Source organism: Eleutherodactylus coqui, chromosome 1 (assembly GCF_035609145.1).
Source record: "Eleutherodactylus coqui strain aEleCoq1 chromosome 1, aEleCoq1.hap1, whole genome shotgun sequence".
In the NCBI taxonomy this organism is placed as follows: Eukaryota; Metazoa; Chordata; class Amphibia; order Anura; family Eleutherodactylidae; genus Eleutherodactylus; species Eleutherodactylus coqui.
This window is the reverse complement of record NC_089837.1, coordinates 213,208,599-213,221,671: the sequence shown is the minus strand read 5'-3', so window position 1 is coordinate 213,221,671 and position 13,073 is coordinate 213,208,599. Positions and strand designations below refer to the sequence as shown.

Genomic DNA, 13,073 nt, shown 5'->3' with positions numbered 1-13,073 from the left:
CCCACAACACTTTACAAACTTTGTTAGACCTGTTCACCAATCTAGAATTTGTAATCTGACACTTAGATTAGGTCCTTGCCAGATTAAAAAGCAACAGAATTGTGATAATGCCTGGATATCTTCATATTACTGAAGATTCAACACAACCACCCTAAAGAGTTCATTTCTGCTACCCCGGAAGACGAGGGCAATCTGCAGTTAGAACTCCCATCATTCAGATACATTAGCTATTCATGCTCCATTTCCAGAGGTTACACAATCTACAATGCATTCATTAACGTTTTTACTCATGGTCAGGATAAACAGTCTATTCACAGCAGCCACATACCATTCCTTATACATCGGCATAGTGTGCATTCCCTTTTACATACTCAACCGGTTGTTATCAGTGAAACAAAAACACATCCGTCTCCAACTGTCCATGCGGCACATGGCCAGAAGAGCCTTTAACATGGCACCTCTGGGCTGATGACTACTGGAATACACATTTCCTTTACAGCACTGTCCCACATAATATCAGCAGCCTGCTGTACATACTTTGCATTCCTTCAAGTGCATATCAAGTATGGAATTTCTACATCTGTAACGCAATATAACCCCACTGCTTGTATAACCAGATACTTGTTCAACAAGTTCTGCACATGTCACGGGTAATGTTCAATCTGAAGGAAGAGTTTCAAAATGAAATGCTTTGTTGCAAAGTAGCAAAAACATCAGGTCAGTTCCCAGCATTACATAACCTGCAGTTACCCATCATGTGCCCACAGAGCTAGGCTACAGATTACCCCTCACATAGCTGTATAGTCAGAGATGTCTGGGAGCTCCCATGCATACTCCATTGTCCATTAACTTCACACATCTAGAAGCATTTTAAAAGCAGACAGAAATGGTCGCCTTGTGCACGTATTATAGCTAAACATGAAGCTAAGGTGCAACACTTAAGACATTCAGACCAGAACACAAGAGGTTTGACCCCTACTTGCTTAGGACCAGAGTACACCTAGATCTCAAATTTGACCCCTTCACACCCTTTGTTGGAGATTTCAGTGGCATTTAGTCACATGTGTTAAGTTTTTCTCTATAGCATGGTTTCACAGAAGTTTGAGGCAGCATTTCATGCAGTTCTTTGAACTAAAGCCAGCAGTTGACCCAGTCAGTAGTACTTCTTTTATATGTACCCATCTTTCACTCCGGGCTTTGGCCAAAAAAAAAAAAAAGTGCATCCACAGCCACAAACACCTGTGCGCAAAGCCACATGCAGAAGTCTGGAAACACTTGGGGAGGGGGTAAATGGGATATTTTACTTGAAAGTTGAGATGTTCCAACCTTCAATTAAAGTGTAATGCTCTAGTTAAGATGGTTTTTTAGAACCCAATTGTGTTATTGCTCCATGTGCAATTCTCTGGATAATATGAAAAGCTATTTAGAGCATATGGTATAAAACAGATCAGAAGTGAAGAAACCACAATAAATAGATCTTTGTAGGGTTTGATAATTCCTTGACTACTGCTGACATCTGGCTGCTGCACTTTGCTGCAAAATTTTTCTTAAAAAACTACTGGGGCCCAATTGTGAAAAACTGTCGGAGTAGCTCCTAGCAACCAATCACAGGCAAATATGAAAAACCAATCACAGGCAAATATGAAACGAAAGCTGTGCTGTGATTGGTTGCTATTGGTAGTTTCTCTTTTAGTATGTGTATGAGGCCTCCCTATGTGTTGATCTGGGGAACCAATACCCATGAAGGCACTGCTCATTTAATTGAAAAGCCCAGTCTGATCTGTACAAACAGGTCAATTCCAATACAAAAGAATTCCTTCTAAACAAAGCAAACATGGCCATTTGCTTCTGCGGAAACCACATGTAAACAATGCCTCCCATAAACTGTAGGCTGCAAGATCAGCCGTCAAAGACCAAGGATATTAGCAAATTAAAGTATAGATTTATGCTATAATTCTATCATTCCAATGAGGCACAAGGCAGCCTAGAAGTACACAATGTTAAGTATTTCTATATTTCTTGACCAAATTTTGCCAGTTTTCCCAATATTATTGCAAAAGCTATTGTATTGCCAAATATTGTACTATATAAAAATAAATCTAACACAAACACTATAGAACCTGCAGTGTTATTAAATATAAATATAAAACAAAATCAAAAAGTTAGACCAAAGTAGAATAGTGCACGTTGCAGCTCTTTATTGACATTGGCAAATTAAAATAGAATAAATTAACAAGTATTTTCTCAAAAAATGTTTTATACAAAAATACTGTCAAAATTTCCTAAAAAGCTTTCAACACAGTAGTATTTTCCATGAACTAAATTAACTATATTAGCACAGTGTCAAACATTTTCTGGGAAAAAAGCATTTGTGAAGTGTTTTACACCAATTACATTTCACCCTTATGGTTATATGTACATGGGTGAAACACAAGTAATGGGAAAAAAAAAAATTAAAAATTAAATAACAGTAGGACTTCTCCTGATCCAGCAAGGCATGGCCCATATTTGTTAAAACTTCCAGTTAAAAAATAAAAAAAAAATTAAAATATAGAAAAAAATGGTGCACAGCAATGCATAGATTAACCGAAGCAAAATGGCAGCATTAGTGCAGCAATTGACCTGCTGTCAAGGTTCATGCAACCAACAATTCTCTCTCGTTGATGCAGTCCCAAGAAAAACTGAAATGGACTTCTGTCAAAACACCATACATGGACAATATGAGACAGGAAAGAAATCTGCTGAAACACCCTATTTGCAGAAATTGTGGCTCAATTAACAAGGCAGTAGAGGAGGAGAATCAGGAATAAAAATGTGGGAATCAAAGGAAAAGAAAAATATATATATATTCTGTACAGATTAATAGTGGACTCTGGAAGCAAGATTCGATGTCCAAGGAGGAATGTTCAAAGTTCTTCTATTCTTTGTTATTCCAGGCCTAACAGCTCACTCTGTTCGGCTGCTGTTTGCAAACAAAATCTGTCATAAAATCAAATTCATTCTGTCCCAGCCATAGCTCTGGTAGTTCTTTTATACGATCCAAGCCCATTTCTATCACCAAGGACATTAGAACTTCCTCATCTATGAAGTCAGTGTCTATAACACTAGGAGGCAGCATTGCTGCAGGGACGTGGCTCACCGACTGAGGCATGCCAGTGCTGTGCTTTGGATTGCAGTCTCTGAAATGCTGGTTTGTCCCATTTATCTGATGATTTGCAGGATGCAAGTCCGGCATATAGTGGTTGTGTTGGTAAGGATGATGTGTAAAATATTGGTTGTTCAGCTTCTGGAGCTGCATGCTAGCACTAAGCTGAGCTCCTTGATTTGTAACATGGGGTGCCATGAACTGTGAATTGTTAAACCTCGCTGCTGGCGCCATACTGCCATTAGGATGCCCACCATTTACATTCCCGGCTACCATGGCATGCCTGATGCCATTATTAGAGTTCATATTCCCCGTACTGTAGTGCATGTGCTCTCCCATCAGGCTGCTAAAGGCAAGTTGTTGTTGCTGCTGCTGCTGCTGCTGATGGTGAGGATTTGGAAATTGACCCATTCCCATCCGATGAGCAGGGTGGTGGTGAAGCCCATTCGTTCCATCTGGAAACCGACCATGATTCATTGCCATCATATGGTCTGCCATTGCACACCTAGGAAGAGAGTAGGTAAATATAAGACACTGCCTGACAAATAAAAACTGCTCCTGACACACAGAATCTAAGGCATCTGATCTCACCGCTTATCTAGGCAATGATGAATTAAAATACAGAGCAAGTGTCACCATCTGCAGAACTGCTCAGACATCTCTTTACAGCATACATTCGCATTTGCCTACAAGCCCTTGTTCATCTGAGCTCATTTCCTGCATTATGCACTCTGCTGCTGATAACATGTATACATTACCTTGCAATTCACTCAATGACTGGAAAATCATTGCCCACCGCGACAACAGTATGACTGTAAAGCCCTTGACACACTAGTGACAAAGGCATTGGCACATAACACATCTTCAGCACTCCCAGCAATACATTAATTAAGCCCCAGTCACAGCACTTTACAGAAACAGTTCTACAAAGGCTCTCCATAATCTCATTGCTAATCATTAAAAGGTTACGCACATAAGCAGGCGATCAGTAAAGTATTAGCCATCCCCACAGCAAAATGAGCAGAGATCCCCTTGTAGCAACCATGATAGATACATTATATCAATATTGAACTTCCTACAGCAGGGGATGAGGAGGAAAGCAGTCAGTCAGGGGCTCACAACAATGCAAACAAAGGTACTACATCATTAGCAAGTCATGCCCATATGCTGAGGGGCTGCAGCCTGATGTGTTCATTTACAGGGGCTATGCCATCTCCCTTCCAAGAAGTGGATCAGCACTCCTGCCCTCATTTAAAGCCCAGACCACAGTACAGCACACTTTGATAACTAGTAAAGCATACGTTACATAAAAGCATTAACTTTCCTCATACATGCACCAAATGCCAATGACAGATAAGCCAGTAACAGATCCCTGCAAGCTAGAGAATAGGTAACCTGACCATTAAAGCAACTTTTACCATGCACTGAATTATTTATCATGGCACTGCCATCTGCCTGCCATCTCCATAGAACCCAGAGGAGACAATGAGCCCAGCTCTTGGAAGCACACTTACCCCTTGTGAGTGATCCGGAACTGCTGCTTGGAGGGGATCAGGGGGTAGATCCCAGCATATAGGTGGATGGATTCAGCAGGCTCCCTTTTGTGTGACCTGTAATGCGATCCTGCTGCAGAGCTGACGCTTCCCTCACTCCTCGGCGAGAGGCATCGGGACCTGCCAACAATGAACTGTGTTTCTTCTTCCCAGCTTGTTAATATAGGATTGCAGAAGGGAGGAGCAATGGGGAGGGGGGGAGGAAAAAAGCCGAGCAGGCAGGCAGGCAGCACAAGTAAAACCTGGATTAAGGATAAACACAGCCGGAGCTGGAGGAGATCCAGCAGCCCTGATGCTGCGCTGCTCCCTGGTGACACGTGTGAGCTGCTCGGCCGCCGCTAGGTGTCGTCATACAAAGAGAGGAACACGAGTGACACTGCTAATAGGGCAGCGCACACAAAGATACGTGCAGAGTTTAGTGGCTGCTTGCATTGTCCTTGGGTGTCTCCTGGTATTACATGGGGGCAGAGAGACGCATGCAAACCGCACCACAACTGTTCCTGCTTGGACATGTGCTGTAGGGTACTGGGGGCTGTTCACACACACCATAGAAGTCGTGCAGAAATTTCTGCCACTACACTACTACATTTTTCAGCATTTCTAAACATAGGAAACATCATAAATTTCAAACATTTTCAGTCCTCTATTTACAGGTTTTGGTGGCCTTTTTCATTGTGCAACAATTTGAAGATGCTTTTTTTTTAGTATTTTTTTAAAGGGTTGTAGCAAGTTATAAAGCTATCTCCTGACTATAGGATACGGCACAACTTTTTGATTAGTGTAGGTCCAACCACTGGATTCCCCAGTGAATCCCCCCAAAAAGGAGTGGAGGTTGTACAGGCGTGCCGCAGCGCCATTTACTTCAATAACCGCGGAGACTGCCAAAACGCTTGAACTCTCCATTGAAGTGAATGGAGTATGGGCACGCCTGTGCAACCTCGTCTCCGTTCCCTCAAGGACCGACCATTCTCAGAAGCAGTTGGGATCCCAATGCCCACCTATCATAAAGTTATCTTTTATCCTGTGGATAGGGGATAACCTTATAACTTGGCACAATCCCTTTAAAAGGGTTTTACGAGTTATTTAGTATAGTTGTGGGTCCTACGTGCCCAAAACTATATAAAATAAACTCTCTTTAGGGTCGGCTGCATGCGAACGAGTCGGATTCCGCATGTGGGAGACCGCAGCAGAATCCGACCCTGTGCCTGGCTGGTGACCCTGCGTACCTGTATGTAATCTGTATGCGGACAGCCCGATCAGCTCGCCTTCAGACATGCACTGTATAGATTTTTTTTTAATAATCCCTGCTTTTCCCGTGCCATTGTTAGGCGATGCCGCAGAATCCGCGACCTTTCTGCAATGTCATTTGCGGAAGGGCTGAGGGTTGGGCAGTTTCCATTGACTTCAATGGAAGCCATTTGAGCAAAAATAAAACATGCTGCGATTTTTTTTTCCATGGGCGTAAATCGCAATCACTGTCTGCTCGTGTCAGCGGACATGCGCATATTCTATTCTTGCTAATGGATGCGGAATGCCGTGGATTGTCCGCGCAGGTGACGATCGCTGATTTTGCAATGCAAATTCTGTCATGTGCAGCCGGCCTAAGTCCTATTGAGAAGTTTATGGGAAAAAGCCAAGCCGAGAGCATGCAGTGTGTTAAACCACAACGGCAGCAACTTGTAAGAATTAAAGAAAAATTCTTTGTATGTTACATCTTCTGTATCTCATTAGAGACTCTAAAGGGGTTTTCCAAGTTGTATTTTTTGTTACAAAAACTGTCAATGCAGAAAAATAATAAAACCGTCCCAACTCCCTGCAGCGCCACCTCTTGGTCATCCTGCCAGATCTGTTTACAAGCTGCAGAGGACGGATGAGCTTAGGTTGTTTTATTATTTTTTTTCTGCATAGCCAAAAATTAAAAATTAGAAATAAAGAACCCATCAGTTGAATGTAACAGAGCTGGAAAGGGCTGCAGTGCCAGGCACGACACCACAAGATTTACTGGGCTGGACCTGGTAAACAATGAAGCGGTTGGGGGGCCGCAGACCCTTCATTCAGCTAATCGTGGGCTTGCCAGGAGTTGGATAGACCTGTCCCAGAAAATTCCATCAATACTTATCTGATTTAGTTTTTGCCCACTTGAAGGCCAGGCTCACACAGGGAGGTCCAATGCAGTTACTTAGCAAATGCCCTGAAGGAAAGAAAAGTATAAAGAAACCACTTATCCTTCTCTTGTGTATGCTTATTTTTGACAAAACAGACACATCAAAACTGCACTGTGTGAACCTGACCTATTTTGAACATGATACACTTTAAATATTGTCTTTCAAAGTGGTATTGGAAGAGTGTAACGAAAAAAAGGGAGCACAATTAAAGAGCCAGTCCATCCAAAGTGTATATATGTTATTAAACATTACACATAATAGTCAATGAGAAGTTAGTCCCTGTTCACAGCATATATGGTGTGTACACCCAGAGTACATTGGGAGTCTTCCTGGCATGGTCACACCAAGTCGGTTTGAGGCCTAGAGGCAAATTGGACCCATGACAAAGCAGACACACACAGGCATCAAGAAGTGTAATCACGGGACGCCATTTCGTTGTCAAATAAACTGTTAATTGAAACAGTAAAGGAAAGAAACTGCAGTTCAATTTTCCGCAAATTAATGCAACTGGTTTGTGCAGGTGCCGGTTGGGCAAGAAATGTCCCTTGATGTCCCCCTTGCTGGGAGTGCTCACATAAGTCTCTATATCCACTTCTAGGCCAGTATATAAATGGGGGTTTCCACCGCAAATATCCTTTCCCTAAATATGGTGCAGAAGGGGAGCATGACAAACTCAGACTCTGCCCAGGTAAACAAACTATACCAGGCTGGTAGACGAAGCTTTCTAGCATGTTCAGAATCAACAATGCCCATAAGGCTATAGTCACTGGCATAACTATAGAGGATGCGGTTGCACCCGGGCCCAGGAGCCTTAGGGGACCCATAAGGCCTCTTTTCTCCATATAGGGAGCCCAGTACTATGAATAAAGCATTATAGTTGGGGGCCCTGTTACAATTTTTGCATTGGGGCCCAGGATCTTCAAGTGACGCCTCTGTGTTAAGGAGTTGAGAGAAGTTTGGGGACCGCAAGATAAACTTCTGCACCCGGGCCCATGAGCCTTCAGCTACGCCCCTGGCTGGAGCCTTTCAACAGGCTACTCCAGGGAATATCCCTCACATAGCTGCCTCACTCTGCCCACTTCCTGCTCCCACAAAGAGCCTAAGGGCTCATGCCCACGGCCGTGACGGACTCCGCCAGTGGAATATCACAGCTGAGTCCGTCACAGCACCCCATACTCACCTCCAGGATCCGCTGTCTGCGTCCCGCCAGACGCACCGACGCGCATGCGCAGTACAGCACATAAATCATCCGGCAGTGGGCGGGGTCGCGTATTCACCCGATACTTCCGCAGTACTGACAGCGGAAGCATAGCGTGATGATCGGCTTATTTTGACTACAATGGAAGCCGGCTGTGCGTATTCCCGCGGCATTTAGAACATGCTGCGTTTTATTTTACACTGTGGAATACCGCAGCGTGAACATTGTGCTATTAGGTTCAATAGAACCTAATAGCTGCGGTGTAACGCCGCGACGCGGCGGAAATCTGGCCGTGGGCAGTAGCCCTTAGTCACTCTGCTCTCACCCCCACTTACAGGTACAATTACCTATGTATATAATCCTGTACACAACAGTGAAAACAATAAGGGCTCATGTCCACGGGCGGGTTAGGAGCCCGCAGCCGGCCACCCTGCTTACCTGTCCAGGTCTGTACTGTGGATGTGTGAGGAAGTGATGGCCGACGCACATGTGCAGTACTTTTTTTTTTTAAACTCCTACTTTCCTGCGAATCTGCGAACCGTCCGCATTTCAATTGTGTACGGGCCGCGGATCGGACGGCTTCCATTGACTTCAATGGAAGCCGTTCATGTGGGAACCGCACTAAAATGGAGCATGCTGCGATTTGCTTTCCGCATATGGAATCCGGAAAACAAATCTGCATGTCAAAATTCAAATATGGACGCCCTTGGCTCCCTATGGGCGGCTTGAACTGTGGATCTTCCGCGCGGGTTCCGCAATTGACATCCACCCGTGGACATTGGGCCTAACAGTAATAAAACAGCACCGCATTACATATACACTCAGTTGTAGAGATGAGCGAGCATAATCGCTAAGGACAATTGCTCGATCGAGCATTGTCCTTGGCGAGTACCCCCCTGCTCGGAAGAAAAGGTTCGGCTGACGGCGCGGTTGAGAGGTGAGTTGCGGCAGTGAGCAGGAGGAAGCGGGGTGGGGGGGAGGGAGAGACATATCTCCCCTCTGTTCCTTCGCGCTCTCCTCCGCCGCTCCCTGCCCGACGCCAGCAGCCGAACCTTTTGTCTCGAGCGGGCAGGTAGTCGCTAAGGGCAATGCTCGATCAAGCAATTGTCCTTAGCGAGTATACTCGCTCATCTCTACTCAGTTGTATGCTAGGCTATACATCTAGAGTATTTGTAGGGAGATTTTCCCAATGTATACATGAAGGCGGTGTGAACAAAGTTTTAGAGGGAAGTTTGGCTGAAGTTTCAGGGGTTTTCCAGGATGTACAATGCAAACGTCCTATGGCCATATTATTGTAACATGACTGTGGTGGTGAATGTTTTTGACTTTGTAACATTAGTGCATGCTATCTACTTCCTGTGCCGGCTACTGGGATCTTGTGATATGTTAACCACAACAGGTTATCACAAGCAAGCAAGGCTTCGGAGAACTCAGGAGACAAGCAGTGGGGGGAATTAGGGCACAATGAAAAGCTAGGTTTCTTGGAAAGGTTCATTATTTTATGACAAGTCTTGTGAGATTAGCATTGACTGTACATTTCACAAAATTGTTGTCTTGTATTTCCATACAAAGCCTAGAAAAGAGTGCTGCTGTGCAGCAAAGTGAAAGAGCTGAAGTGCTTAACTAGTGATTGCTTCATTGTGAGAATGGTGATGTCCCAGCAGCCAGGAAGTGATGCCACATCCTAGTGATACCATTAATTCTTATGGCCCTTTTACACGTTTGCCCGATGGAATGAGCTGGTGATATCATCCTTGGGCACTTATGGTTCAGGGTTTTACAGGGTTTTACTGAGTCAGGGCTCCTGTCCATGGGCGAAATTTCACTGCGTTCCCCGCGGCGATAGTCCGGCTGCGGGGAACGCAGTGAACGCTTTCCATAGTGTTGCTATGGAAAGCGCAGCCCCCTTGTTCACGAGCCGAGAATCATAGCAATTCTCCGCTCGCGGCCAGCAAATCGAAGCATGTCAGATAGGCTCACAGCGGATATCTGTCAGCTGGCTCCTGCTCCCCGGTGGCAGCCTTAGTGCTGGTTTTTATGCCGGCCTGAAACTATGGACCAACGAGAAGCGCACGATTCTTGTTAGCCGTTCAGTTGTTGGCTCATATTTAAACTGAAAGACTATCGTTCAGTTTTGCTATTTTGAACAATTATATGAATAATAATCGTTTCGTGTAAATGGGGCTTTATAGTTGGAAAACGTCTTTAATGGGGTATTCCCCTCTCAGCAAGTTATCCCCTATCCAGAGGATAGGGAAGAACTTGCCGACAGGAAGGAAGAGGGGAGGGCTGACTCGTGAAACCCCAATTGTTCCCAAGATATCATCCCTGGCCCATCCCAAAGTTTTGAGTCCTGCAGGTCACCGCTCCATGGACTTCAATGGGTCTGCTGGAAAGAGTCGAGTTCAAGCATGTTTTTAAAGTTGCGCAAACTTCAAGTTTGAAGTTGCAAAAAATTCTGAAAACTGGAAATCCCCTCTAAGCTTGGTAGAGGGTTTATAATGAAGGAGGGGAGTGTATTTTATGTATTTTTTGGTAGTTTATAAAGACATCTTTTCCCCCACGCTCACTACTTTATCTCACATGTCTGCACTTCTAATAAACTTAATAGACATTTCCATGTGTGTGAATCCTTTTTCATATGCAGCACTTTCATGTGCCTTGTACTGTAGATTTAGTCCTTGAGTAAGTAATGTGGAAATGACTGTTTCTCAATATGTTGACATGCAGGTATCATAAGGTTCTCTGCTGCCCAGAGCTATGACTTGAGCACACAGCACTAGTGGAGAGGCCATTAATGTTTGCTCTTGTCAGTAGCTGCGCTTTCAGTCTAGTAAAGGTTATAGCAATCCCAGGTTAGCAAAAAATGCATTCTAAGAATTGTTAATATTTAACCAGAGGACAGCAGTGATGTTAATGTACTGCATACTGCTCTGTGTATACAGGCCTGGCGTGAGAAATGTGCTGTTATTGTAACATATATGCTTCCTGTCTGCACTCCGAAGGCAAATGTCTGCAGTCAGTTGCAGGTGGTCTGAATCTACACAGACAGAAAATCTATCTATCTATCTATCTATCTATCTATCTATCTATCTATCTATCTATCTATCTATCTAATATATAGCTATCTATCTATCTCATATCTATCTATCTCCTATCTATTTCATATCTATCTGTCTATCTTATCTATCTCATATTTATCTTCTATCTATCTATCTATCTATCTCATATCTTTCTATCTATCTCATATCTATCTATCTGTATATCTCTCTCTCTCATTTCTATCTGTCCCTCTGGCTATCTATCTATCTAATATCTATCTATGTATCTGTACATCTATCTCATATCTATCTATCTATCTATCTATCTATCTATCTATCTATCTATCTATCTATCTATCTATCTATCTATCTCATATCTATCTATCTATCTATCTATCTATCTATCTATCTATCTCATATCTATCTATCTATCTATCTGATATCTATCTATCTATCTATCTAATATCTATCTATGTATCTGTATATCTATCTATCTAATATCTATATATCTATCTCATATCTATCTATCTATCTATGTATCTCATATCTATCTATATCTATCTATGAATCTGTATATCTATCTCATATCTATCTATCTATCTATCTATCTCATATCTATCTATCTATCTATCTATCTATCTATCTATCTATCTATCTATCTATCTATCTATCTATCTATCTATCTATCTATCTATCTATCTATCTATCTATCTATCTATCTATCTATCTATCTCTCTATCTACAGCATGTGGCTCTGCAGTGTTTGCTTCCTGCTAAGTTTCAGCTCGGCTTCTCTGCAGTATTTCTGGCATGAGGCTTCTGTGCTCTGTAAACAGAATCAGAGTCACAAGTCACCAGGATCCACCTCTTCCATACACATTTATTGCCTCTCATCCAGGAGGTGGGCGCTGCATAGGTGCCCATCCCCCCAGAGTCACAAACACTGCCTGACATATGGACACTGATTTATGGTTGATGATCAAGTTGGCTAAGTAACAGGAGCATATACTGTCTGCGATATTAACCCTTCAGTCACCCTCTGCTGCCTCATGATGAACTGCATTATCTCAGGAGCTTTAACAACTAACCAAGATGTAAGAGAAGACAATGCAATGTTTTCATTTACCGGGAAACTTTTGGAATCCTTGTTTGTGCAGTATCAGCTCCGCAGAACGTCGACACTACAGAAATTATGAAAAGTATCTAATCATTCCTCTAGAATAGACATTCTATGAAGCACAAAGGAAGGAATGCAAACGTAGGTACAAGGCAAATGGTTTCATATGTAAATATTCAAAGAGAAAGAAAAAGTGTCAGTTTTCCTCCAAAGTAAATAAGCAATGCCTAACAATAATAAGAATGCTGGAAAGTTTAGTAAGTAGAGATGAGCGAGCACCAAAATGCTCGGGTGCTCGTTACTCGAGACAAACTTTTCGCGATGCTCGAGGGTTCGTTTCGAGTAACGAACCCCATTGAAGTCAATGGGCGACCCGAGCATTTTTGTATATCGCCGATGCTCGCTAAGGTTTTCATTTGTGAAAATCGGGGCAATTCAAGAAAGTGATGGGAACGACACAGCAATGGATAGGGCAGGCGAGGGGCTACATGTTGGGCTGCATCTCAAGTTCCCAGGTCCCACTATTAAGCCACAATAGCGGCAAGAGTGGGCCCCCCTCCCAACAATTTTTACTTCTGAAAAACCCTCATTAGCAAGGCATACCTTAGCTAAGCACCACACTACCTCCAACACAGCACACTCACTGCCTGCATGACACTGCGCTGCCACTTCTCCTGGTTAATATGCTGCCCCCCCCCCCCCCCCCCCCCCCGCATGTCCCAGTCAGACCAGGGTTTTTTATAAATAGTCACAGGCAGGTACAACTCCGCAATGGGAATTCCGTGTGCACCCACAGCATGGGTGGCTCCCTGGTACCCACCGGCGGTACATAAGTATATCCCATTGCATTGCCC

The 13,073-nt window shown here is 43.5% G+C and overlaps 1 protein-coding gene across 1 annotated transcript; it reads right to left on the bottom strand.

Moving 5' to 3' along the window:
- Positions 1 to 2,173: 2,173 nt before the first annotated feature.
- CITED2 (Cbp/p300 interacting transactivator with Glu/Asp rich carboxy-terminal domain 2) lies at positions 2,174 to 4,947 on the bottom strand. The gene is made up of 2 exons (XM_066605487.1): positions 4,660 to 4,947; positions 2,174 to 3,650 (listed from the first exon to the last, which is right to left on the bottom strand). Exon 2 carries the CDS (start codon positions 3,641 to 3,643, stop codon positions 2,939 to 2,941), a length of 705 nt encoding a protein of 234 aa, XP_066461584.1. The 5' UTR covers positions 3,644 to 3,650; positions 4,660 to 4,947; the 3' UTR covers positions 2,174 to 2,938.
- Positions 4,948 to 13,073: the final 8,126 nt, after the last annotated feature.

Excerpts from the sequence above, each read along its gene's own strand:
- CITED2 (XM_066605487.1), bottom strand. The coding sequence starts at position 3,643 with ATGGCAGACCATATGATGGCAATGAATCATGGTCGGTTTCCAGATGGA.